This window comes from Schistocerca cancellata, chromosome 11, assembly GCF_023864275.1.
Source record: "Schistocerca cancellata isolate TAMUIC-IGC-003103 chromosome 11, iqSchCanc2.1, whole genome shotgun sequence".
NCBI classification, from domain to species: domain Eukaryota; kingdom Metazoa; phylum Arthropoda; class Insecta; order Orthoptera; family Acrididae; genus Schistocerca; species Schistocerca cancellata.
The window spans coordinates 25,770,484-25,795,781 of NC_064636.1; the positions used below are offsets into that span (position 1 = coordinate 25,770,484).

At 42.1% G+C, this 25,298-nt stretch overlaps 1 protein-coding gene across 1 annotated transcript in view; it reads left to right on the forward strand.

The window, feature by feature from the left end:
* The first annotated feature begins 2,668 nt into the window (after nt 1–2,668).
* LOC126108129 (immunoglobulin domain-containing protein oig-4-like) overlaps nt 2,669–25,298 on the forward strand; it is a 31,348-nt gene continuing 8,718 nt past the window's right edge. Inside the window, exons 1-2 of the mRNA XM_049913380.1 lie at nt 2,669–2,844; nt 20,392–20,584. Coding sequence (XP_049769337.1) covers nt 20,408–20,584 — 177 coding nt within the window. The 5' untranslated portion in view covers nt 2,669–2,844; nt 20,392–20,407. The remainder of the gene's footprint in view (nt 2,845–20,391; nt 20,585–25,298) is intronic.

A 25,298-nucleotide genomic window follows, 5' to 3' on the forward strand; every position in this document is an offset into this window, starting at 1 on the left:
AATTTTGGTGACAGCTGTTTTGACTTTACGTTTCAATATTCTGGGGAGGGGGTCGTGGGTGAGTAAGTGTAAAGATGTTGGGTTCTGTTATTATTACATTGGACAGTATTACTATATTTATCCTTTTTGCGAACATTATTCTATTATTTTATCTATTGTGTCAGGTTGGGTTGTTTGGGGGAAGAGATCAAACAGCTAGGACATCGGTCTCATTGGATTAGGGATGGATGGGGAAGGAAGTCAGCCGTGGCCTTTCAAAGGAACCATCCCATTATTTGCATGAAGCGATTTACAGAAATCACGGAAAACCTAAATCAGGATGGTTGGACGCGGGATTGAACCGTCGTCCTCCCGAATGCGAGTCCAGTGTGCGACCACTGCACCACCACGCTTTGTTCTATTAGTGTAAATGTTTAAATAAGTGACATATTGAAACAATGTCCTCAAATTACTAACCAAACGTTTCAAGTGCCAACTGTGAATTACATGTTAACGCCAAAAACCTGCAAAGGAAAGGAATATGATGAAAAAAATATAAGCGTATCGCGATGTATAATAAGTACTGGTATCGTATATTGCAGTTATAAGCTAAGTGGTTGCATGTGACCTGGATAAAAACGTAACCACATTCTCTCTCGCAAGATAGGCCGAACAATTTTCATCTTCCAGAATGAGATTTTCACTCTGCAGCGGAGTGTGCGCTGATATGAAACTTCCTGGCAGATTAAAACTGTGTGCCGTACCGAGACTCGAACTCGGGACCTTTGCCTTTCGCGGGTAAGTGCTCTACCATCTGAGCAACCCAAGCACGACTCACGCCCCGTCCTCACAGCTTTACAACTTTACTCCTGCCAGTACCTCGTCTCCCACCTTCCAAACTTCACAGAAGCTCTCCTGCAAACCTTGCAGAACTAGCTCTCCTGGAAGAAAGGATATTTCGGAGACATGGCTTAACCACAGCCTGGGGGATGTTCCTAGAGTGAAATTTTTACTCTACACCGAATTGTGCGCTGATATGAAACTTCCTGGCGGAATAAAAATGTGTGCCGAGACCGAGACCGAGACTCGAACTCGGGACCTTTGCCTTTCTACAGGCAAGTGCTCTACCAACTGAGCTACCCAAGCACGACTCACGCCCTGTCCTCACAGCTTTACTTCTGCCAGTACCTCGTCTCCTACCTTCAAACTTCACAGAAGCTCTCCTGCGAACCTTGCAGAACTAGCTCTGCTGGAAGAAAGGATATTGCAGAGACATGGCTTAGGCCGGTATTACACTAACAAATTTCTTTCTCAAATATCTTTGTCCAATACCTTTGCCAAAGATATTTGATGGAGTAATAGGGAACTTTGTCAAATGTCGTCCAATATTTGATCAAATCTAGGTCCTCGCTGTAGATTTGATCAAAGAAGTCGCTTGTCTTCTGTTCACTGCAATGTGACATGTTACCACATGGAGCGCTAGCATCGCTGCATTCTGTCATCTATAGTGTTTTTATAAACATTGCCGGTAAATAGAATTGGTGTGTGCCGACAACTACAAAATTAATAGAGATGTATGAAGCTGATGAAAGCTTTACAACGTGAGGCACCCTGAATACAAAAATAGATTAAGAAGATTGGAGACATGACCTGACCTGACCCGACCTGACCTAACCCCCTCCTGTAGCAAGGAATCGGAGTGTTACAGTGAGCTTGTCTTATGCAGATGTCGCAGATCTTAAGTGAATATTGTGCTTTGTGATATGAGGATACACTGCATTGAGCACATTCAGAAATGTATGCTCATCCATTCTTAAGCAATTGATGTACGACTTGACGTCCTCCACTGTGAGCTCACGTAACAAGTTTTGTCGAATGCCTTTATCGTGTCGTCGTAAAACCCACGGCTTCACCCAGCTATGTTTCCTTTTTTTCCGCTTCTCTTCCGCATGTGCACACAGTGCAATTGTACATGCATCTGCTGCGGTTAAAAACAAGTTGTTGTTGTCAGCCATCTTGAACTTTGACGAAAAATATGATGACAGTGTAATACCCCTTCTAGCGCTACGTGAAAGATCTTTGTCAAATATATTTGACGGAATATTTGATCACATCTTTGATCAAATCTTTGACAAAGAAATTTGATAGTGTAATACCAGCCTTAGCCACTACCTGGGGGATGTTTCTGGAATGAAATTTTCACTCTACAGCGGAGTGTGCGCTGATATGAAACTTCCTGGTAGATTAAAACTGTGTGCCGGGCCGAGACTCGAACTCGGGACCTTTGCCAACTGAAAATTACACGTTAACGCCAAAAACCTGCAAAGAAATGGAATATGATGAAAAAATATAAGCGTATCGCGATCTACAATAAGTGCTGGTATCGTATATTGCAGTTATAACTAAGTGGTTGCATGTGACCTCGATAAAAAAGAAACCACATTCTCTCTCTCGCAGGATAGGCCGAACAATTTTCATCTCGTCCCAGTCGCGCAAGGGCAGATTCGGTGGGAAGGGAAGTGCTGGAGGTTGAGCAACACGTGAGGGGCGTGGGAGGGTAGGTAGTGGGGCGGTGGGTGATAGCAGCTGCGCTTCCCCCACCACCAGCGCACCTCGCCCCTCCCCTCCACAGGCGCAGCTGCGGCTGTGTGTGCGACGCGCCGTGGGCCAGGTGGAGGGGGTAAGCGGAGTCAGTTGCAGCCAGGTCAGGGGCCCGAGTATCACTGCACGCACACCGGCAGCTGCGCAGGCTTAAAGGCGCCCATCCGTCCAACCACCTGGTCAACCGCCAACCAAACCACCGGACGCGCGCCGCCTGCCCCATATAACCACGCCGGTCGCTGCTGGGCGCGACATCTGCAGAAGGTAAACGCCAGGTCTCGCGTCCAACGGACGCCTCGAAACCATCGTAGGCACCCGTGTATATGGCGCTTCGGCAGGAATAGGAAACACGAGATTTTTAGGAGGTCCTATAGTTGAATTCATTTATCTTGGCGGCTCGAGCATGCCCGCCCAGAGATTGCTGCGTTGCCAGTTGCACGCGCCAAGAGCAGCAGCGCCATAGTATAGTATAGTTCGCAAACTTACGTTTAGGGGGGAGCGCGCAGTTTATGAAGTAAAGCCACCACGGCCGCATTAACCCTTTCGCTGCTACAGAGACGTGATCCCCCATTTTGTCATCTCTGCACTGCTCGCCTGTGCAGACACACGCTGTTTCGACTGCTTTGACACACTTTATCATTCGATTTCACAAAAACTATTTGGCCCAAAAATTTTATTTTTACACATCTTCTTGACTGATACCTTCCGCCCATAAATGACTTAATTCTGTTTTGATGTTCAACGCAGTTATTGTGCAGCATTAAATGTAGTAAACCATTGCACGAAATTTTGAAGAGTTTGCAGTGGTAAAAGTCCATAGCGTATACTTTCCGTATGGTCGATTTTAGTTGCCACAATGTTGAGAATGAAATGTGGACAATATACCTAAATTTCATATAAAATTTACTGTATAACAATATCTCATTTAATTTAAGCACCAGATAGGTGTCGTTGTAATATTGAGAAATATTCCGTCTTTCGCGACTGTAATAAAAGTTTTATTTATACCAGAGTCATTTCGCTTTTTTCTAAAATTGGCGAAGTACACAAAACTGAATTGTCGAAGTAATAAAACACAGAAACTAAAATATATTGTCAGTGAGGCGCAATGCACAAAAAAATTTGTGTTTGTAACCATGGACAGCATATACTCGCCAAAAGATAGATCAGTTGACGAAAACATTGAATATGATGTTCCCAAAGCAGCGAAGCAAAGAATTGCGTCAGACAATCAAGTAGCGTGGCAACGTACGAGCCGAAATTCTGCTCTAAATAATACTTTTAATACTGTCGCAAAGAATATATTTCAATACGAATAGTAAAACAGCGACTGCGGAAGGGAAGATATACAAACAAAACAGGTAACAAGAATATTGTATGTGTGCCTTTTCATTGTTTTTAATTGCTGTGAAAAGAAATATTGGAGGACAAAATTATAAAAACCGAAAACTTATTATGATCATAATGAAGAGACAAAGCACTAGAAATTTCAAAAAATTACATTCAAACGAATAAAATTCATGAAGTAATGCACTTCGATGTTGTTTTTTAATAAAGAAAATATTAAGCACAACACAGGATTTGTACTCATAACCTTTCGCTTAGCAACCCAACATCTTAACCATTAACAGGATATGTACTCATAACCTTTCGCTTAGCAACCCAACATCTTAACCATTACGCTAACGCAGCTCGTCTTTTAGGTTGAAATCTGGAAGACTCTAACACATCACGCAAAATACCGACAAACACTGTCGGCATGACTATGAATTATTCACGTTTCGTCGAAGTAACAATAGGAAATAAACAATTACTGCTGTTCTTTATTTCGAAAAAGCGGTTCGTGAGAATGATACAAACACCTTTCCTCGCTATCGTCTGAATTAGGAGGCTCATTGCTTGATTGTTTAATTAATTAATAGAATATGAAGCAGCTGGTATAGAGAATGCTTTTTCCAAACTTTCTATAAAAGAAAGTCTGCTATCGAGACATTCCTTTCGTTCTGTTACTTCATTTATGACTGAACGTTTCTGAAACTGAAGACACTCGTCCGTGCTCTGCATTGCAGTCGAGCTCTGTCAACGTCGTTCTCTGTTCATTGGCTGACTGTGTTTTGTGATGTCAGATGCGCAGAATGAACATAACTCGACCGCCGTCGTAAATGACGCGCAATTCAGTGTAGACTAACTCGAAGGAAACATTCCATATCCGAGGGCGACACTGAAAATTTTTGGAAATATCGGACAAGTACATACTCGTATATACGCAATTCCAACACTGTGTTAGTAATAGGATCAGTAACTCAATTCATTTACGTTGTTGTTGTTGTGGTCTTCTGTCCTGAGGCTGGTTTGATGCAGCTCTCCATGCTACTCTATCCTGTGGAAGCTTCATCTCCCAGTACCTACTGCAACCTACATCCTTCTGAATCTGCTTAGTGTATTCATCTCTTGGTCTCCCTCTACGATTTTTACCCTCCACGCTGCCCTCCGATACTAAATTGGTGATCCCTTGATGCCTCAGAACATGTCCTACCAACCGATCCCTTCTTCTGGTCAAGTTGTGCCACAAACTCCTCTTCTCCCCAATTCTATTCAGTACCTCCTCATTAGTTATGTGATCTACCCGTCTAATCTTCAGCATTCTTCTGTAGCACCACATTTCGAAAGCTTCTATTCTCTTCTTGTCGAAACTATTTATCGTCCACGTTTCACTTCCATACATGGCTACACTCCATACAAATACTTTCAGAAACGACTTCCTAACACTTAACTCCATACTCGATGTTAACAAATTTCTCTTCTTCAGAAACGCTTTCCTTGCCATTGCCAGTCTACATTTTATATCCTCTCTACTTCGACCATCATCAGTTATTTTGCTCCCCAAATAGCAAAACTCCTTTACTACTTTAAGTGTCTCATTTCCTAATCTAATTACCTCAGCATCACCCGACTTAATTCGACTACATTCCATTATCCTCGTTTTGCTTTTGTCGATGTTCATCTTATATCCTCCCTTCAAGACACTATCCATTCCGTTCAACTGCTCTTCCAAGTCCTTTGCTGTCTCTGACAGAATTACAATGTCATCGGCGAACCTCAAAGTTTTTATTTCTTCTCCATGGATTTTAATTCCTACTCCAAATTTTTCTTTTGTTTCCTTTACTGCTTGCTCAATATACAGATTGAATAACATCGGGGAGAGGCTACAACCCTGTCTCACTCCCTTCCGAACCACTGCTTCCCTTTCATGCCCCTCGACTCTTATAACTGCCATCTGGTTTCTGTGCACATTGTAAATAGCCTTTCGCTCCCTGTATTTTACCCCTGCCACCTTCAGAATTTGAAAGAGGGTATTCCAGTCAACATTGGCAAAAGCTTTCTCTAAGCTTTCTCTAATGCTAGAAACGTAGGCTTGCCTTTCCTTAATCTTTCTTCTAAGATAAGTCGTAGGGTCAGTATTGCCTCACGTGTTCCAACATTTCTACGGAATCGAAACGTATCTTCCCCGAGGTCGGCTTCTACCAGTTTTTCCATTCGTCTGTAAGGAATTCGCGTTAGTATTTTGCAGCTGTGACTTATTAAACTGATAGTTCAGTAATTTTCACATCTGTCCATACCTGCTTTTTTTGGGATTGGAATTATTATATTCTTCTTGAAGTCTGAGGGTTAGTTCATTAATTAATGTTTTCGTCACAGTCGCTTATAATATTTTTATTGCTGACTTGTTCGAAATTTGTCGTTCATTCTCCAACCATTACCTGCATTAGAAGGTACAATATTATTAAAAAATTGGTCAGGTGCAATTAGGTCTCACGCACTGTGGATGCTGTACAAACTTAATAACATGTTTACAGAGAGTTTATCCATTCTGGAAAACGAGGATCTCGGCAACATTGATACTAGGAAATAACGATCACATAGATTCGAAGACTTCAATTTTGAAGTCGTATAACAGATGACAAAATAAAAATTTTTTTCGTGTGATATAATTACAAATTAAAAATCTCTGATTTTTTTCCTTTATTTATAGTGTGAAACCTCTATTCTAGCCAAATTTCGTGATTCTACTTCAAGGTGAAGTACCCTATAGGTTTCAATGAGTGAGTGTGCGAGCATCAAAATATGTGACATAAAGGTCCTTATCTTTTGATTGCATTGACTCAGAAGGTAACGTTTGTTATACCGCGAAAGGACCATAGACCTTAGTATGTGACAAATTTCAACTTAATGCCACTCCTGAGAGAAAAGGGCTGAATAGACAAATAACAAAAAAAAAGTTTTTAGTGTGATATAATTACCAGTTAACAATTCTCAGATTTTTGGCCTTTGGTTGTAGTATGAAATCTTCCTTCTTGGCAAAATTCATGATCCTAAGTCAACAGAAAGTACAAGGGGGATTTTGATACCTGCGTTTGCAAACCTCGACTGTACATAATTTCGATGGAATATATAACACATTTATTTTTACATCAGTTGAAACGTCCCCTTAGAACAATTTATACACGACTGTGCTGATAAACCTCTTACACTATTTGCTTTTCAAACAGCTGAGCAAACTGAACGTACTCAAACATTCACTAAAGTGACACACAATATTTTTAGCGCAACGCAATCTGACTATCAAAGATCCCTGCAAAAGAATGGCCCTGAGTAACATTAAACTATACCTTTCAGAAATCACTTACCTCACAAAAATCTTCATTACTCGAACTACTGCAATACAGCGAGCGCCACTACTACCAGCTAAATAAAAGATTCAAACTACAGAAGGCACTAACTACTGATAGGCATAGTTAGCAAATGAAAGATTTTAATAGAGAACAAACACTGTATTTACCTTAATAGTCATAATATATATATAACAGTTCATGACAAATTACAAAACTCCGCCATCTCCTTCCACACATCCACCACTGCTGGCGGCTCACCTCTAACTGCGCAACGCTACGCGCTGTTCACATCCAGACGCCGCTGCCCAACACTACAATGGCAGACAACAATGCAAACTAGCCACAGACTGCACACAGCACAGCCAGTGATTTTCATATAGAGCGCTACGTAACGTTGCCAATAAGGAAACATAAACAGCCTACTTACATAAAGAAAACATAAACAGCCTACTTACATAAAGAAAACATAAACAACCTACTTACGTCCTTTGAATGTAACATGAATCCCTGAGTAAATTTAAAATTAGATAGGCATATGTAGGTGTTTACAGCTTAAAATTTTACACCCATTTTCAATTCTCTTTCATATTTTTTAATAATATTGTGTCTTCTTATGTAGGTAATGGTTTCAAAATGAACGGTATATTATATGCAAATCTGGCGGAAACCTTAATTAATAAATTATAAACAAGAACGACTTTTATAAAATTTAAATAGTTTGTTTTTCAAAACATTCCCCTTTAACATAAATTCTTTTTTGCATTCGATGAAACAGGTCGTTAAAGCAGTCATGCCCCTCTTCAGAAATCAGCTTTTCATGGTGATCCATTGCTTCATCTGATGCTGGAAAAAGTGATTCCACCCATTTTGACTTTAATTTTTGGAAACAGAAAGAAATCACTAGGTACTAGGTCGGCGCCATATGTTGGAGGGCCCATGATTCTGACTATTAGGGCATTGAGATTCTACGGTGTTAGTTTTTCTATATGCGATTGTGCATTGTTGTGATGGAAAATTACTTTCTTTGTTTCAAGAACGTTTCCAAAAATTTACCGACATTTGTGTACCAGTCGGCTGTAACGGTACGTCTATCTTCTAGTGCTATAGAGACAATATGGCACATTTAAAAAAAAAACTAGCAATCATCTTATTCCGAGCACTGCAAATTCGTTGGATCTTTGCAAGCTTATGTTGTGTTCGAAAGATCTATTGAACGGATTGAGTTTTCTTTTCGGTATCATAACCATGAAGCCAAGATTCATCAGCAGTAAAGATAGTCCAAAACGAGTGGGAAGTGGCACCTTAGAAGTTAATCCCGCTTTTTGCCCCACCAATCAACCAACCAGTGAGTTGTTATCTGTGATCGAGAGTCTCTCTATGTGGAACCTAAGTACAAGAAAGTTCTCTCACGCGTAACGGTTGATGTACTGAGTTTAGGTTTGGACCCATACCAATTGTCAATGTCGCCCGAATAAATTCGTATGACCTCCGTCGGTCTTCTTGAAGCACACTCAAACAGCAGCCAAATTTTCTTCAGTATCAGTATTCTTTGGCGTCCTTCACGAAATGCGTCGTTTAAGAAAAAAAGTCGATCTCCCTTTAAAAAAATGTCGATCTTTTCTGAATTCACTGTAGCAGTTATAAGTTGTTGCCAGATGCGTTTCTAAGAACGATCATGACCTTTTTTTTTTTTAGGAATTATTAACGATTTTGCTTACTTTTTGCTGGGTCCTGCAGCTGTCGCCCCATCTGTGTCACCCACCCTTCTTCATCCTCTTCTATTCCTCTTCTCTCCATTACTACTCGTACACCCCTTAGCCACACTTTCGGTGATCTTCCCCTTCTTCTTTTACTTCCAGGAGGTCACCATGAAAGTCCTCTCTCGGGCCACCTGTCTTCATCCATTCTTCTTACATGCCCAAACCGTCCTAGCTGTCTTTCTTCTATCTGTGGTTCTACAATGGGTCTGCGCCCTTCGTTTCCTCATTTATTACGCGGTCAAGTTGGGTTATTCTGTGGTGTCACCGCCAGACACCACACTTGCTAGGTGGTAGCCTTTAAATCGGCCGCGGTCCGTTAGTATACGTCGGACCCGCGTGTCGCCACTATCAGTGATTGCAGACCGAGCGCCGCCACACGGCAGGTCTAGAGACACTTCCTAGCACGCCCCAGTTGTACAGCCGACTTTGCTAGCGATGCTACACTGACAAATACGCTCTCAATTGCCGAGACGATAGTTAGCATAGCCTTCAGCTACGTCATTTGCTACGACCTAGCAAGGCGCCATTAACACTTAATATTGAGATTGTAAAACCTGTACCGTAAAGAGCGATGTGCACCAATTATGGATTAAAGTTAAGTATTCCAGAAGCTATGTACTATTTTTTGCTACTATAAGTCCTTGTCATTTTCCAGACCTCACGCCAGCCTGCGTGAGCTTTAAGGCGTGCATTTCGGCCTCCTCTAGCTATAAGGTGTTGGCTCTTCTGCCAACACATCAAATTCTACATGCTCTTCTCAATTGGTCTATTTCTACAGCTCTAAAGCTCTGTTTCCATTTATTCCTGTGAGTTCCCAGAACTCACTCCCATAGATCTTTAATGGTTACACGATGGATCTGTATAAATGTATTTTAACCTTGAAACTCAGTACAGTATTTAATTTTCGGAGAGCCGCCTTTCCCTGCCTGATCAGTTGTTAGATACATGTGCCATCTTCTGTCACGTGACAGGTTACTACCGAGGTACAGAAACTCAAAAATGGTTCAAATGGCTCTGACAAGGGAACCTCCCCATCGCACCCCCCTCAAATTTGGTTGTAAGTTGGCACAGTGGATAGGCCTTGAAAAACTGAACACAGATCAATCGAGAAAAGAGGAAGAAGTTGTGTGGAACTACGAAAAAAAACAAAATATACTAACTGAGTAGTCAATGTGAAAGATAATCAAGGATAGTTTGAGTTCAGGAGTGCCGTGGTCCCGTGGTTAGCGTGAGCAGCTGCGGAACAAGAGGTTCTTGGTTCAAATCTTCCCTCGAGTGAAAATTTTACTTTCTTTATTTTCGCAAAGTTATGATCTGTCCGTTCGTTCATTGACGTCTCTGTTCACTGTAATAAGTTTAGTGTCTGTGTTTTGCGACCGCACCGCAAAACCGTGCGATTAGTAGACGAAAGGACGTGCCTCTCCAATGGGAATCGAAAACATTTGTAATATTTAAATATGCTTTTATTCCCCCATCCCCTTAAATTTCTTAAATTTATTTGTTACTTCACTCCATAATCTATATTTGCGTGTTTTAATTGGTTTGGACAGTAACCTGTATTGGAGCATTTCTTTCATGTAACCCAAAGAAATACCATCAGATTGAAGTCGCAGTATTTCCTCTTCGTGTTCTTCGTACGGATCGTCAACAATCTCATCATCTGGTACGTGCAGCCCCGCAGCAATCAGCAACGTATCGTCATCACCACACGTACTGTTTATCAACAAATGTAGGAAATAATCGTACAAATGTTCGACAATCGTTCGATCCCTTAAGGAACTTTCCGATTCCTTATAGTTCGAGAAATATTCTTCGACCTTGTTATTGAAGTCGCGAGCTATATTTGCTGGATTCATATTGTACACGGAATACATCTCACGTATTTAATGCACTCTCGTCCAAAGTAGCGAACAGTCGACTGCCAGGCAGGGAGCCTCGTTAGCAGGAATACTCTCTCTTCCGTGAGTTGTAGTCGACTGACGTCGTGTGTTTCGATGTTTGTTTAGGTGTAGCGTCCCCATACTACGGCGCAATTACCTCGCATCGGACGGACGGACGGACGGACAGATAATAATTGTCTGAAAATAAAAAATTTAAATTTTTACTCGAGGGAAGATTTGAACCAAGCAGCTGCTCATGCTAACCACAGGAACATGGCGTTCCTGAGCTCACAACATCCTTGATGTTGCCTATCTTGCACATGGACTACTCAGTTTGTATATTTTGCTTATTTTTTTCGTAGTTCCACACAACTCCTTACTGTTTTCTCGATTGATCTGTGTTCAGTTTTTCAAGGCCTATCCAGTGTGCCAACTTATAACTAAATCTGAGGGGGGTGCGATGGGGAGGTTCCCTTGTGAGCACTATGGGACTTAACATCTGAGGTCATCAGTCCCCTAGAACTAAGAACTACTTAAACCTAACTAACCTAAGGACATCACACACATCCATGCCCGAGGCAGGATTCGAACGTGCGACCGTAGCAGTCACGCGGTTCCGGACTGAAGTGCCTAGAACCGCTCGGCCACAGCGGCCGGCTGGGAGGCATCAATGCACAGTTCTATCATCCTAATGATTTTACTGGGTATACTAAATTCTCGTAATGTCTTGTAGAGGCTACTTCTGTGGATGCTGTCATAGGCTCGTTGGAAGTCAATGAAGAGACAGTGGATGTTTTTGTTAAATTCCCAGTATTTTTCAAAAATCTGTCGTATAGTAAACAAATTATCAGTTGTGGAACGGTCTCTTCGAAATCCACTGAGCAACCGACTCGTAAGTAAAGCTTTGTCAATCACCACAAAGATGAAGATATACAACACTATCATCTGCCCCACAGTACTGTACGGTTCAGAAAGCTGGACGCTTACAAAGAATGAAAGAGAAAAACTGAATTTTTTCGAAAGGAAAGCAATGAGAAAAATCGGGGGACCTGTGTTGGAGAATGGCGTATGGAGAATTCGAAAGAACAATGAAATTTATCAGTTAATGAAGCAACCCACTGTCATCGAGAAGTTAAAAAGTAGGAGACTGCGATGGGCTGGACATGTGGCTAGAATGGAAGACAACAGAATCACCAGAACTCTTCAGGCAACAAGACCATTGAGCCGACCTCGTACAAGATGGAAAGATGACATAGAGAAGGACATCGAAGGATTAGAAATTTCCGCAGGTTAAAGAGGGCGAGAGGTAGAAGGCGGTGGAAGCAGATCGTTGATTCAGCGCGTGATCTACAGGGCCTGTGATCGCTGAGAAGAAGAAGAAGAAGAAGAAGAAGAAGAAAAGAAGCCAAGTGTTTGTATAAATTTTGCGTCTAAAATCATTAAAAAAAAGCTCACCTAAGAGCATTACAACAGAAAGAAAAAAACTTTTCTTTCTCTAGAAAAAATTCATGTCTGAAAGTATCAAACGATACCATAGAACTGGCCAACAAATTAAAATCAGAGGTAAAAGCTCAGTTACCTAAACTGCAGTCACAACTTCGCAGCTTGAAATTGAAAACAAAAATTACAGTCGATGACAAATCCCACAGCAACTGGGGTACCAAACACGCGAAATTAAAACATAGATCTGTAATCTACAATGTCTCTGCAGGGAATAAAAACTGGACACGTGCTGTGTGGAATCTTTCGTGCCCAATTAGTCTATGCTAGCGCAGCAGAGGATCAAGTAAGTAAAAAGACGAGGGATGGTAGAAATCGTTGGGTAACAGAAGAGATATTGAATTTAATTGATGAGAGGAGAAAATATAAAAATGCAGTAAATGAAGCAGGCAAAAAATAATACAAACGTCTCAAAAATGAGATCGACAGGAAGTGCAAAATGGCTAAGCAGGGATGGCTAGAGGACAAATGTAAGGATGTAGAGGCGTATCTCACTAGAGGTAAGATAGATACTGCCTACAGGAAAATTAAAGAGACCTTTGGAGATAAGAGAACCACTTGTATGAACATCAAGAACTCAGATGGAAACCCAGTTCTAAGCAAAGAAGGGAAAGCAGAAAGGTGGAAGGAGTATATAGAGGGTCTATACAGGGGTGATGCACTTGAGGACAATATTATGGAAATGGAAGAGGATGTAGATGAAGATGAAATGGGAGATACAATACTGCGTGAAGAGTTTGACAGAGCACTGAAAGACCTGAGTCGAAACAATGCCCCCGGAGTAGACAACATTCCATTGGAACTACTGACAGCCTTGGGAGAGCCAGTCCTGACAAAACTCTACCATCTGGTGAGCAAGATGTATGAAACAGGCGAAATACCCTCAGACTTCAAGAAGAATATAATAATTCCAATCCCAAAGAAAGCAGGGGTTGACAGATGTGAAAATTACTGAACTATCAGTTTAATAAGCCACAGCTGCAAAATACTAACACGAATTCTTTACAGACGAATGGAAAAACTAGTAGAAGCCGACCTCGGGGAAGATCAGTTTGGATTCCGTAGAAATACTGGAACACGTGAGGCAATACTGACCTTACGACTTATCTTAGAAGAAGGATTAAGGAAAGGCAAACCTACATTTCTAGCATTTGTAGACTAAGAGAAAGCTTTTGACAATGTTGACTGGAATACTCTCTTTCAAATTCTAAAGGTGGCAGGGGTAAAATACAGGGAGCGAAAGGCTATTTACAATTTGTACAGAAACCAGATGGCAGTTATAAGAGTCGAGGGACATGAAAGGGAAGCAGCGGTTGGGAAGGGAGTAAGACAGGGTTGTAGCCTCTCCCCGATGTTATTCAATCTGTATATTGAGCAAGCAGTAAAGGAAACAAAAGAAAAATTCGGAATAGGTATTAAAATCCATGGAGAAGAAATAAAAACTTTGAGGTTCGCCGATGACATTGTAATTCTGTCAGAGACAGCAATGGACTTGGAAGAGCAGTTGAACGGAATGGATGGTGTCTTGAAGGGAGGATATAAGATGAACATCAACAAAAACAAAACGAGGATAATGGAATGTAGTCGAATTAAGTCGGGTGATGTTGAGGGTATTAGATTAGGAAATGAGACACTTAAAGTAGTAAAGGAGTTTTGCTATTTGGGGAGCAAAATAACTGATGATGGTCGAAGTAGAGAGGATATAAAATGTAGACTGGCAATGGCAAGGAAAGCGTTTCTGAAGAAGAGAAATTTGTTAACATCGAGTATAGATTTAAGTGACAGGAAGTCATTTCTGAAAGTATTTGTATGGAGTGTAGCCATGTATGGAAGTGAAACATGGACCGTAAATAGTTTGGACAGGAAGAGAATAGAAGCTTTCGAAATGTGGTGCTACAGAAGAATGCTGAAGATTAGATGGGTAGATCACATAACTAACGAGGAAGTATTGAATAGGATTGGGGAGAAGAGGAGTTTGTGGCACAACTTGACTAGAAGAAGGGATCGGTTGGCAGGACATGTTCTGAGGCATCAAGGGATCACCAATTTAGTATTGGAGGGCAGCATGGAGGGTAAAAATCGTAGGGGGAGACCAAGAGATGAATACACTAAGCAGATTCAGAAGGATGTAGGTTGCAGTAGGTACTGGGAGATGAAGAAGCTTGCACAGGATAGAGTAGCATGGAGAGCTGCATCAAACCAGCCTCAGGACTGAAGACCACAACAACAGCGCCTCCTAAAATGTTTAGTATTCCTGATGAATCAATCAATCCGCGTGGAGCGAAGCCCCACCCCATTAACCGGAGCTAATTTACGAAAGAATTACATTTCAGTCCTCAACGGTGTCGACAGCCGTTGTTGAAATGCTTGTTTTGCGAATAATTTATTTTCGGCAAAATCACACGTACTTTCTGCACGGAATTGCCGGTTTCGTCTGTCACCGACGATTTTCATATTAACAAGACAAATTAGTTTCTTACTTATAAAGTTAACTTAGGTAATTTACGTCAGAATTAAACTACAGTAAAATAAAGTTATGTCATACTATGAGATTGGCGCCATAGTTCATCCACTTAGAAAACCACATTGTCCATGAATACACATGACGATGGCTCTGTGTATTAAACTGATCTCCTGGTGGGCTAAAAAGTAACTATTCACGGAGTACTGACATACGTAAACAAAATTTAAAAGCGTGCACGTAAGTACTTTAATCAGTAAGATGTATTAAATTACATTGAAAATTCCTCAGTTAGCGTCTTTTATGTTAGAGATGTTATGCGACTTTGACGACAGGTTACAATACGGATGAAAATAAATAGCACTTGTGTAACATTCTAGAACAGTTAATATCTGATTAACTGGTTTTCGTCTTTTAGGACAACAATCGGTACAAAAACAAGTATGTTTTGTTGTCGATTTAGTCAGACCGAGGTTAAAAAATGGCTCTGAGCACTATGGGACTCAACTTCTGAGGTCATTAGTCCCCTAGAACTTAGAACTAGTTAAACCTAACTAACCTAAGGACATCACAAACATCCATGCCCGAGGCAGGATTCGAACCTGCGACCGTAGCGGCCTTGCGGTTCCAGACTGCAGCGCCTTTAGCCGCACAGCAACTTCGGCCGGCTTCAGACCTAGGATTCTTAGACTAGGTCCATCCGAAGAACCTCTCAACTGGCTGTCAAAGATGACATTTATTAACGTTCAACACAAGACTAAAGACAGAGGAAAAAACTTCGATAAAAATGTAAAGTAAAAACTAATTAAGCTTGCTGAAATTTACGACACAATGAATTACATCACAAATCACATGCCACTAATATTAATTGGGTTTTGCTAAATTTATCGTTTCTTTCCTGAAAAAATTTACTAGTTTGCTAGGCAGTTCATTGAGTGCATATGCCAGATTCGATAGTTTTTCAGGATTCTAGTCTGCATCCATTTTTTTGGGCCAAGTATCTTGCTCAGATTTTTGCGTTTTGGATATGTTCCACATCACCTTTTCTGCGAATTTAAGCGTTTCGCTACTAGCCTCAAGACCTGAAATTTGTGTTTTAGTGCCTGATTTTGGTGTGTGGAAATGCGATTTTCCTTATAGATGTTGTAGAACTACCAGTAAGCTGTCCGAAGTTCTTACGTCCAAATTTTCTGTGCCACTTTGTCTTCCCCTTTTGATTCAAGGATTTCGGCAAAATACCTGAAGCATTGAACTCTCTCAATTCGTCGACTTTTTTTTTCTTTATTGATTTTCAATTCCCCCCGAAGGGGGCGGGCTGGCAGCAGCTTGGTACGCTGCTCTACAGCCTACAGATTTTAAAAAAAAGGAAGAAGAAAGAAACAAGGAAAAACAGGCGGTGAAAGGTTGACTTAAAGTGTAAGATGGCGTAAAAATGCGGAAAGTTAAAACAGAAATCAAAAGGGGTTGGCAATGTTGATAAAATACAGAGGAATCAGACAAGTAACATAGTAGACACACAATTAAAAAACATTACGACAGTCTGGTTTCTGAAACTTCCTGGCAGATTAAAACTGTGTGCCCAACCGAGTCTCGAACTCGGGAAATTTGCCTTTCGCGGGCAAGTGCTCTACCAACTGAGCTACCGAAGCACGACTCACGCCCGGTACTCACAGCTTTACTTCTGCCAGTACCTCGTCTCCTACCTTCCTTGGTAGAGCACTTGCCTGCGAAAGGCAAAGGTCCCGAGTTCGAGTCTCGGTCGGGCACACAGTTTTAATCTGCCAGGAAGTTTCATATCAGCGCACACTCCGCTGCAGAGTGAAAATCTCATTCTGGAGTCTGGTTTCTGTTCGCAAGAGATAAAAAAATCACGCCCAGCGACAGTATGATGGCTGTTCGCTACACTTCCCAAAAGACACAACACGGAACACTCACTGGAAAAACACACACTGTAAAACACTGCACGAAAATGGCGGCACAAATATGGCACTCCTGTGCCAAGGCAGATGGGGGGGGGGGGGGAGACCTTGAGGAGGGGGAAAAACAAGGAGGGAGGAGAGGAAAAAACGTAAAAAGGGGGGGGATCAAGGAGGGAGAGGACTCATAAAGGAGGGGGGAGGGGCAGGGCAGACGCGACATGGAATGAGAAGAGGCAGAGGAGGGAAATGCAAAAGGACTCGGGGGAGAGAAGGGGGCAGAGAGGGGGGAGGCGGGGAAAAAAGAGGAGGGAAGGGGGGGGTTTGTCGATATCTTGCAGTCACTTTTTGAGTAGGCTTTTTAGAGTAGTTGTATTCGGGTTTCTTGAAGTATATTGCTCTTTCAAAGCATTCTTTGGGAGTTCTTATCAATTTTACGCCTGTCGTATCATCCTCTGCTAATATTCCCAGATCGAAAACTATTATGCAGGGTGGTCCATTGATCGTGACTGGCCCAAATATCTCACGAAATAAGTGTCGAACGAAAAAACTACAAAGAACGAAACTCGTCTAGCTTGAAGGGGGAAACCAGATGGCGCAGTGGTTGGCCCGCTATATGGCGCTGCGATAGGTCAAACGGATATCAACTGCGTTTATTAAAATAAGAACCCCCATTTTTAATTACTTGTTCGTGTAGTACGTAAAGAAATATGAGTGTTTTAGTTGGATCACTTTTTTTCGCTTTGTGACAGATGGCACTGTAATAGTCACAAACGTATAAGTACACGTTATCACGTAACATTCCGCCAGTGCGACCGGTATTTGCTTCGTGATACATTACCCGTGTTAAAATGGACCGTTTACCAATTGCGGAAAACGTCGATATCGTGTTGATGTGTGGCTATTGTGATCAAAATGCCCAACGGGCGTGTGCTATGTATGCTGCTCGGTATCCTGGACGCCATCATCCAAGTGTCCGGACCGTTCGCCGGATAGTTACGTGACCTGCAACAAATGATGATGCCCACGTAGGTGTTTTAGCTGCTGTCGCGGCTAATTCGCACATCAGTAGCAGACAAATTGCGTGAGAATCGGTAATCTCAAAAACGTCGGTGTTGAGAATGCTACATCAACATCGAATGCACCCGTACCATATTTCTATGCACCAGTAATTGCATGGCGACAACTTTGAACGTCGTGTACAGTTCTGCCACTGGGCACAAGAGGAATTACGGGACGGTGACAGATTTTTTGCACGCGTTCTTTTTTTGCGACGAAGCGTCATTCACCAACAGCGGTAACGGAAACCGGCATAATATACACTACTGGGCAAAGGAAAATCCACGATGGCTGCGACAAGTGGAACATCAGCGACCTTGGCGGGTTAATGTATGGTGCGGCGTTATGGGAGGAAGGATAATTGGCCCCCATTTTATCGATGGCAATCTAAATGGTGCAATGTATGCCGATTTACTACGTATTGTTCTGCCGATGTTACTACAAGATGTTTCACTGCATGACATAATGGCGATGTACTTCCAACATGAGAGATGTCCGGCACATAGCTCGGGTGCGGTTGAAGCGGTATTGAATAGCGTATTTCATGACAGGTGTATTGGTCGTCGAAGCACCATACTGTGGCCCGCACGTTCACCGGATCTGACGTCCCCGGATTGATTTCTGCGGGGAAAGTTGAAGGATATTTGCTATCGTGATCCACCGACAACGCCTGACAACATGCGTGTGCGAACATTACGGAAGGCGAACTACTCGCTGTTGAGAGAAATGTCGTTACACGTATTGCCAAATGCATTGAGGTTGACGGACATCATTTTGAGCATTTATTGCGTTAATGTGGTATTTACAGGTAATAACGCGTAACAGCATGCGTTCTCAGAAATGATAAGTTCACAAAGGTACTTGTATCACATTGGAACAACCGAAATAAAATGTTCAAACGTACCTAAGGTGTGTATTTTAATTTAAAAAAACCTACATGTTACCAACCGTTCGTCTGAAATTATGAGCCATATGTTTGTGACTATTACAGCGCCATCTATCACAAAGCGAAAAAATTGGTCCAATTAAACATTCTTATTTCTTTACATACTACAAGAATATGTAATAAAAATGGGAGTTCCTATTTTAAAAAACGCAGCTGATATCCGTTGGACCTATGGCAGGGCCATCCAGTGCGCCAACCATAGCGCCATCTGGTTTCCCCCTTCAAGGTAGACAAGTTTCGTTCTTCGCAGTTTTTTTCGTTTGACGCTTATTTCGTGAGGCATTTGGCCCGGTCACGATCAATGGACCACCGTGTATATATATGATTGGGTTAGGAATGTCGCCGCCAAATATTATTTACCAGTACGATGTATGCATGCAGAATGCAGCGACAAAGAAAATTTGCACCAGCGCTGGGTTTCGAACCTGCGCCTTCCTGCTCACCAGTCACAGTGGCTTTGCACGACTGCGTGGACTACCGTAGCGGGCTTCCCACCTCATTCCAAACTCCCATCCCAGCCCCGTTACAAATTTGGATTCGTCACTTCAGTCTGCATATACAGGGCTATTACAAATGATTGAAGCGATTTCATAGATTCACTGTAGCTCCATTCATTGACATATGGTCACGACACACTACAGATACGTAGAAAAACTCATAAAGGTTTGTTCGGCTGATGCCGCACTTCAGGTTTCTGCCGCCAGAGCGCTCGAGAGCGCAGTGAGACAAAATGGCGACAGGAGCCGAGAAAGCGTATGTCGTGCTTGAAATGCACTCACATCAGTCAGTCATAACAGTGCAACGACACTTCAGGACCAAGTTCGACAAAGATCCACCAGCTGCTAACTCCATTCGGCGATGGTATGCGCAGTTTAAAGCTTCTGGATGCCTCTGTAAGGGGAAATCAACGGGTCGGCCTGCAGTGAGCGAGGAAACAGTTGAACGCGTGCGGGCAAGTTCCATGCGTGTATCTTTGACATGCTGGAAAATTGGCTCATGCCACAACTGGAGACCGCCAGCGCCGACTTCATCTTTCAACAGGATGGTGCTCCACCGCACTTCCATCATGATGTTCGGCATTTCTTAAACAGGAGATTGGAAAACCGATGGATCGGTCGTGGTGGAGATGATGATCAGGAATTCATGTCATGGCCTCCACGCTCTCCCGACTTAACCCCATGCGATTTCTTTCTGTGGGGTTATGTGAAAGATTCAGTGTTTAAACCTCCTCTACCAAGAAACGTGCCAGAACTGCGAGCTCGCATCAACGATGCTTTCGAACTCATTGATGGGGACATGCTGCGCCGAGTGTGAGAGGAACTTGATTATCGGCTTGATGTCTGCCGAATCACTAAAGGGGCACATATCGAACATTTGTGAATGCCTAAAAAAACTTTTTGAGTTTATGTATGTGTGTGCAAAGCATTGTGAAAATATCTCAAATAATAAAGTTATTGTAGAGCTGTGAAATCGCTTCAATCATTTGTAATAACGCTGTATACATCGTAGATATTTTAGGCTTGAACTGGTCTCTGGAAACCTACACTTTCGTTTGAATGTTGTTTACTTGTGCTGTATTGTTTAATTTCACTCGACGCGCCTGACGTTTGCCGCAGAGCCGTCGGCCAGGGGATGCGAGTGGCGGGCGCGGCCGTGCTGCTGCTGCTGGTGGCTCTGGCGCCGCCCCCGGGGGCGGAGGGGCGGCGCATGCGCACGCGGGGGCGGACCAAGTCCCGCGCGCAGATCGGCCTCCCGGTCACCGGCCAGTACCGCGACGCCGAGACCGACAAGTACTACAACAACAACAACGTGAGTAGAACAGCAACAACAACATGTTGTACTGCAACAACAAGAAAACTACAACAATAACAACATGAACAATAAGGACGACGACGACCGCAATAATGCAAAAATAAGATGGGCACTACAAGAACAACTGTTATTAATACATCACGCCAACATCAGTACCGCAGCAACAACAGTAACAACATGAATCACACCTGACAAACAAGAATTAACTGACGAAATTGTCAATACTGTCTTTCAGAAAATTACTAAGTGGTTCCTCGTAAACGGACTCTCACTGAATTTTGATAAGACACAGTACATACAGTTCCGTACAGTGTATGGTATGACGCCATTAATAAATATAGACCTTAGTCAGAAGCATATAGCTAAGGTAGAATATTCCAAATTTTTAGGTGTGTCCATTGATGAGAGATTAAATTGGAAGAAACACATTGATGATCTGCTGAAACGTTTGAGTTCAGCTACTTATGCAATAAGGGTCATTGCAAATTTTGGTGATAAACATCTTAGTAAATTAGCTTACTACGCCTATTTTCACTCGTTGCTTTCATATGGCATCATATTTTGGGGTAATTCATCACTGAGGAATAAAGTATTTATTGCACAAAAGCGTGTAATCAGAATAATAGCTGGAGTCCACCCAAGATCATCCTGCAGACATTTATTTAAGGATCTAGGGATATTCACAGTAGCTTCTCAGTATATATACTCTTATGAAATTTGTTATTAACAACCAAACCCAATTCAAAAGTGATAGCAGTGTGCATGACTACAATACTAGGAGAAAGGATGATCTTCACTATTCAAGATTATATCTAACTTTGCCACAGAAAGGGGTGAATTATACTGGCACTAAAGTCTTTGGTCACTTACCAAATTGTATCAAAAGTCTGACAGATAACCAACAAGTATTTAAGAAGAAATTAAAAGAATTTATGAATGACAACTCCTTCTACTCCATAGAGGAATTTTTAGATATAAATTAAAAAAACAAAAAAATATTTTTAAAAAATAAAAATAAAAAACAAAAAAATGAAAAAGTTGTTATATTAACTTCAGTATGTTGTTACATTAACTTAATTATGACATTATTGGAAAATTTGACTCATTCCACATCATTACGAAATATCGTATTCATGATCCATGGAACTAGTATTAATCTAATCTAATCTAATCTAATCAAATGATCAGTACAATAACAATTTCGAGGAACACCACCAACAACATGGACAGAACAACAACATAGGTACTGCAACAACAGGAAAACTACAATAACAATACGAAGACAGTGATGAGAAGAATAACTACAATAACAAAATGAGCCCATCAACAACAAAAACAACATGATCAGTACAACAACAATACAATGACAGGAGAACTACAGTAATAACAACATGGACATCAATGATGACAACGACCACAATAATGCAAAAATAAGATGAGCACTGCAACAACGACTATTATTAATACATCACTACAACATCACTACTGTAGCAACAACAGTAACAAAATGATCAGTACAATGACAATTTTGAGGAACACCACCAACAACATGGACACAACGACAACATAGGTACTGCAACAACAAGAAAACTACAATAGCAATATGAAGACAGTGATGAGAAGAATAAGTACATCAACAGAACGAGCCCAACAACAACAACAACAACAACAACAAAATGATCAGTACAACAACAATGTGGGGAAACACCAAGAACAACATGAACACTGCAGCAATAACAATATGAACACAATTATGACAAGAATAACTACAATAACAAGATGAGCACAAAAACAATAACAGCAAAAATACTAGAACATGAGTACTGCAGCAACTTGAACACAACAGCAACAACGCCACAAGAACAGAACAAGAACAACAACATAAGCACTTTGAAAAACACATGAGCACTACAGAAATGACAACATGAGTACAACAACAACAGGGGTATTACAAAAATGGGGACTTGTAGAACAAGACCAATGTGTTTACTAGAACAGTAACAACATCAGTGCTACCGCAACTTTTTTCCTTGCAGTTAATGGAGCACCATCGTCTCTTCTCTGTGCAGCACCACCAATATCCTTTTGATGGTGGTATGTTGAACACTGAATCTAAACCAAGTGAAAAGTTAACTTACCCACCCGTATATATTTATCTGCAATCTATAACGTTTATTGACTATAGAAGCATTAATTATACTGTAAATCCAGTCAAGGGACACACAGAACCTCGCTACACAAACAAAAGTTTGCCGCAAGGATCCACTTTATGGCCCCCTCTGGTCACAACACTCGACTTCTGCTTTAACCACAGATGGTACTGACTGCAGCTTAATCAGGTGGAACTCACTGACACATCCCTGTGTTATCATGCCATGGAGAACGACTACCACCTCCCGCACTGTGGTATCACGTGAGAACCAATTTTCTGAAGTGTTCACTACTGTGAAGGTTACAACTCTCTACCAGAATGAAGACACTGCTCTTGACACATGTGTCACTCTAAAAGTATACATACGAATTTTTACCAGTTAGACATATCATGATGTAATTACTATGTTTATGGCCAATACGAGTATTCTGTATGAGTCACTACTGTGTGTGTGTGTGTGTGTACAAATATACAGTGTGTCCAAAAAGTCTTTCCCTGATTACATAAATTGGTAAGGCTAGAAGTAAGGTTCAGATATGAAACTGGTGTCTAATTGTTTACAAACCATCAAAGTTTTTTTCACACATCAGTAAACTTCCACTTGAGCACCCTCGGTAGCACGTAGCACATCTAGGCGATATTCAGTTTCCGTCCACACATTAGCCAACATCACCGGAGGGATCGATTCCACGACTGTGGGTATCCGTTGCCGCAGGGTTTCAAGATCTGGTACACGTGTTCGGTAGACCTCGTCCTTGACATAACCCCATAAAAAGAAGTCTAATGGGGTTACGTCAGGAGAGCGTGGAGGCCAAACCGTTGGCCCATCACGACTAATCCCTCGCCCAGGAAAGGTCGTATCGAGATGGGCACAGACGTCCAAACCCCAATGAGGCGGTGCACCATCTTGCTGAAACGAGACATCGGGGAGATACTGAAGCAGCTGAGGAACAGCATACAGTTGCAACGTGTCCAGATACACTGCAGCCTCAGCGAAGAAGAGTGGCCTGATAATTCGATCGTGCAATAGTGCGCACCAAACATTCACCTTTGGACTGCCTCTGGTGCACTCCGTGACCTCGCCAGGGGGTTGTGAACCCCAAATGCGCACATTATGGCAATTCACTACTCCACTGACGGTCGCTTCGTCGGAAAAGGCAATTCGTCTGAGATAACCATCATCGTCCTCAATACGTGATAGCATTTCGATTGCAAAGTCATATCGACGTGTACTGTCATTGGGCAACGAGGCCTGAACGATTTGCACTTTGTATGCACGAAACAATAAACGTTTGTGTAAAATGTCACGGAGAGAGCTTTTTGGCGTCTGTAATTCACGTGAGGCCCTGCGCACCGATTTCTTCGGACTTGGCAGAAAAGACTGCCTTACAGCTTCCACCCAGTCTGCTGAGGTTCTCGGTCGACCAGACCTCAACAGGTCAGCAACCGATCCTGTCTTCTTGAACTTCTCATACCAGGCTTTAATGCTCTTGAAATCAGGTGGATTCCTTCCAAATGTTGTCTGGAAGTGTCTCTGCACTGTGGTCGGTGATTGTGTCTCATGGTACCACAGGACACACTGTGCCTTCTCCTGACTGGTTAACATGGCTTCTTGGGCACTGCAGCTCATCCACTACTCACCTACTGCGAACCTAAAACAGAACAAAAACTTTGATAGTCTGTAAACAATTCGACACAACTTTCATATTTGTATCTTTCTTCTAGCCTGAGTTATCAATTTATGTAATCAGGGAAAGACTTTTCGGACACCCTGTTGTTGTTGTTGTGGTCTTCAGTTCAAATGGTTCAAATGGCTCTGAGCACTATGGGACTCAACATCTTAGGTCATAAGTCCCCTAGAACTTAGAACTACTTAAACCTAACTAACCTAAGGACATTACACACACCCATGCCCGAGGCAGGATTCGAACCTGCGACCGTAGCAGTCCCGTGGTTCCGGTGTGGTCTTCAGTCCTGAGACTGGTTTGATGCAGCTCTCCATGCTACTCTATCCTGTGCAAGCTTCTTCATCTCCCAGTACCTACTGCAACCTACATCCTTCTGAATCTGCTTAGTGTATTCATCTCTTGGTCTCCCCCTATGATTTTTACCCTCCACGCTGCCCTCCAATACTAAATTGGTGATCCCTTGATGCCTCAGAACATGTTCTACCAACCGATCCCTTCTTCTGGTCAAGTTGTGCCACAAACTTCTCTTCTCCCCAATCCTATTCAATACTTCCTCATTAGTTATGTGATCTACCCATCTAATCTTCAGCACCGCATTTCAAAAGCTTCTATTCTTTTCTTGTCCAAACTATTTACCGTCCATGTTTCACTTCCATACATGGCTACACTCCATACAAATACGTTCAGAAATGAGACACCCTGTATGTGTCACTTAATTTGTAGTACGGGGTGTTCAAAAAGTCTCTCCGCAGTGCCGTACGGTTGTTCGCCTGCCTCGGTTGCTTCCCTCCACATGGACTCTCCCGACACTCCACTGTTTCGTTTATCTCAGCCAGCGTCAGTAGTATCGTTGGTGTGTGTCGTCACGTCT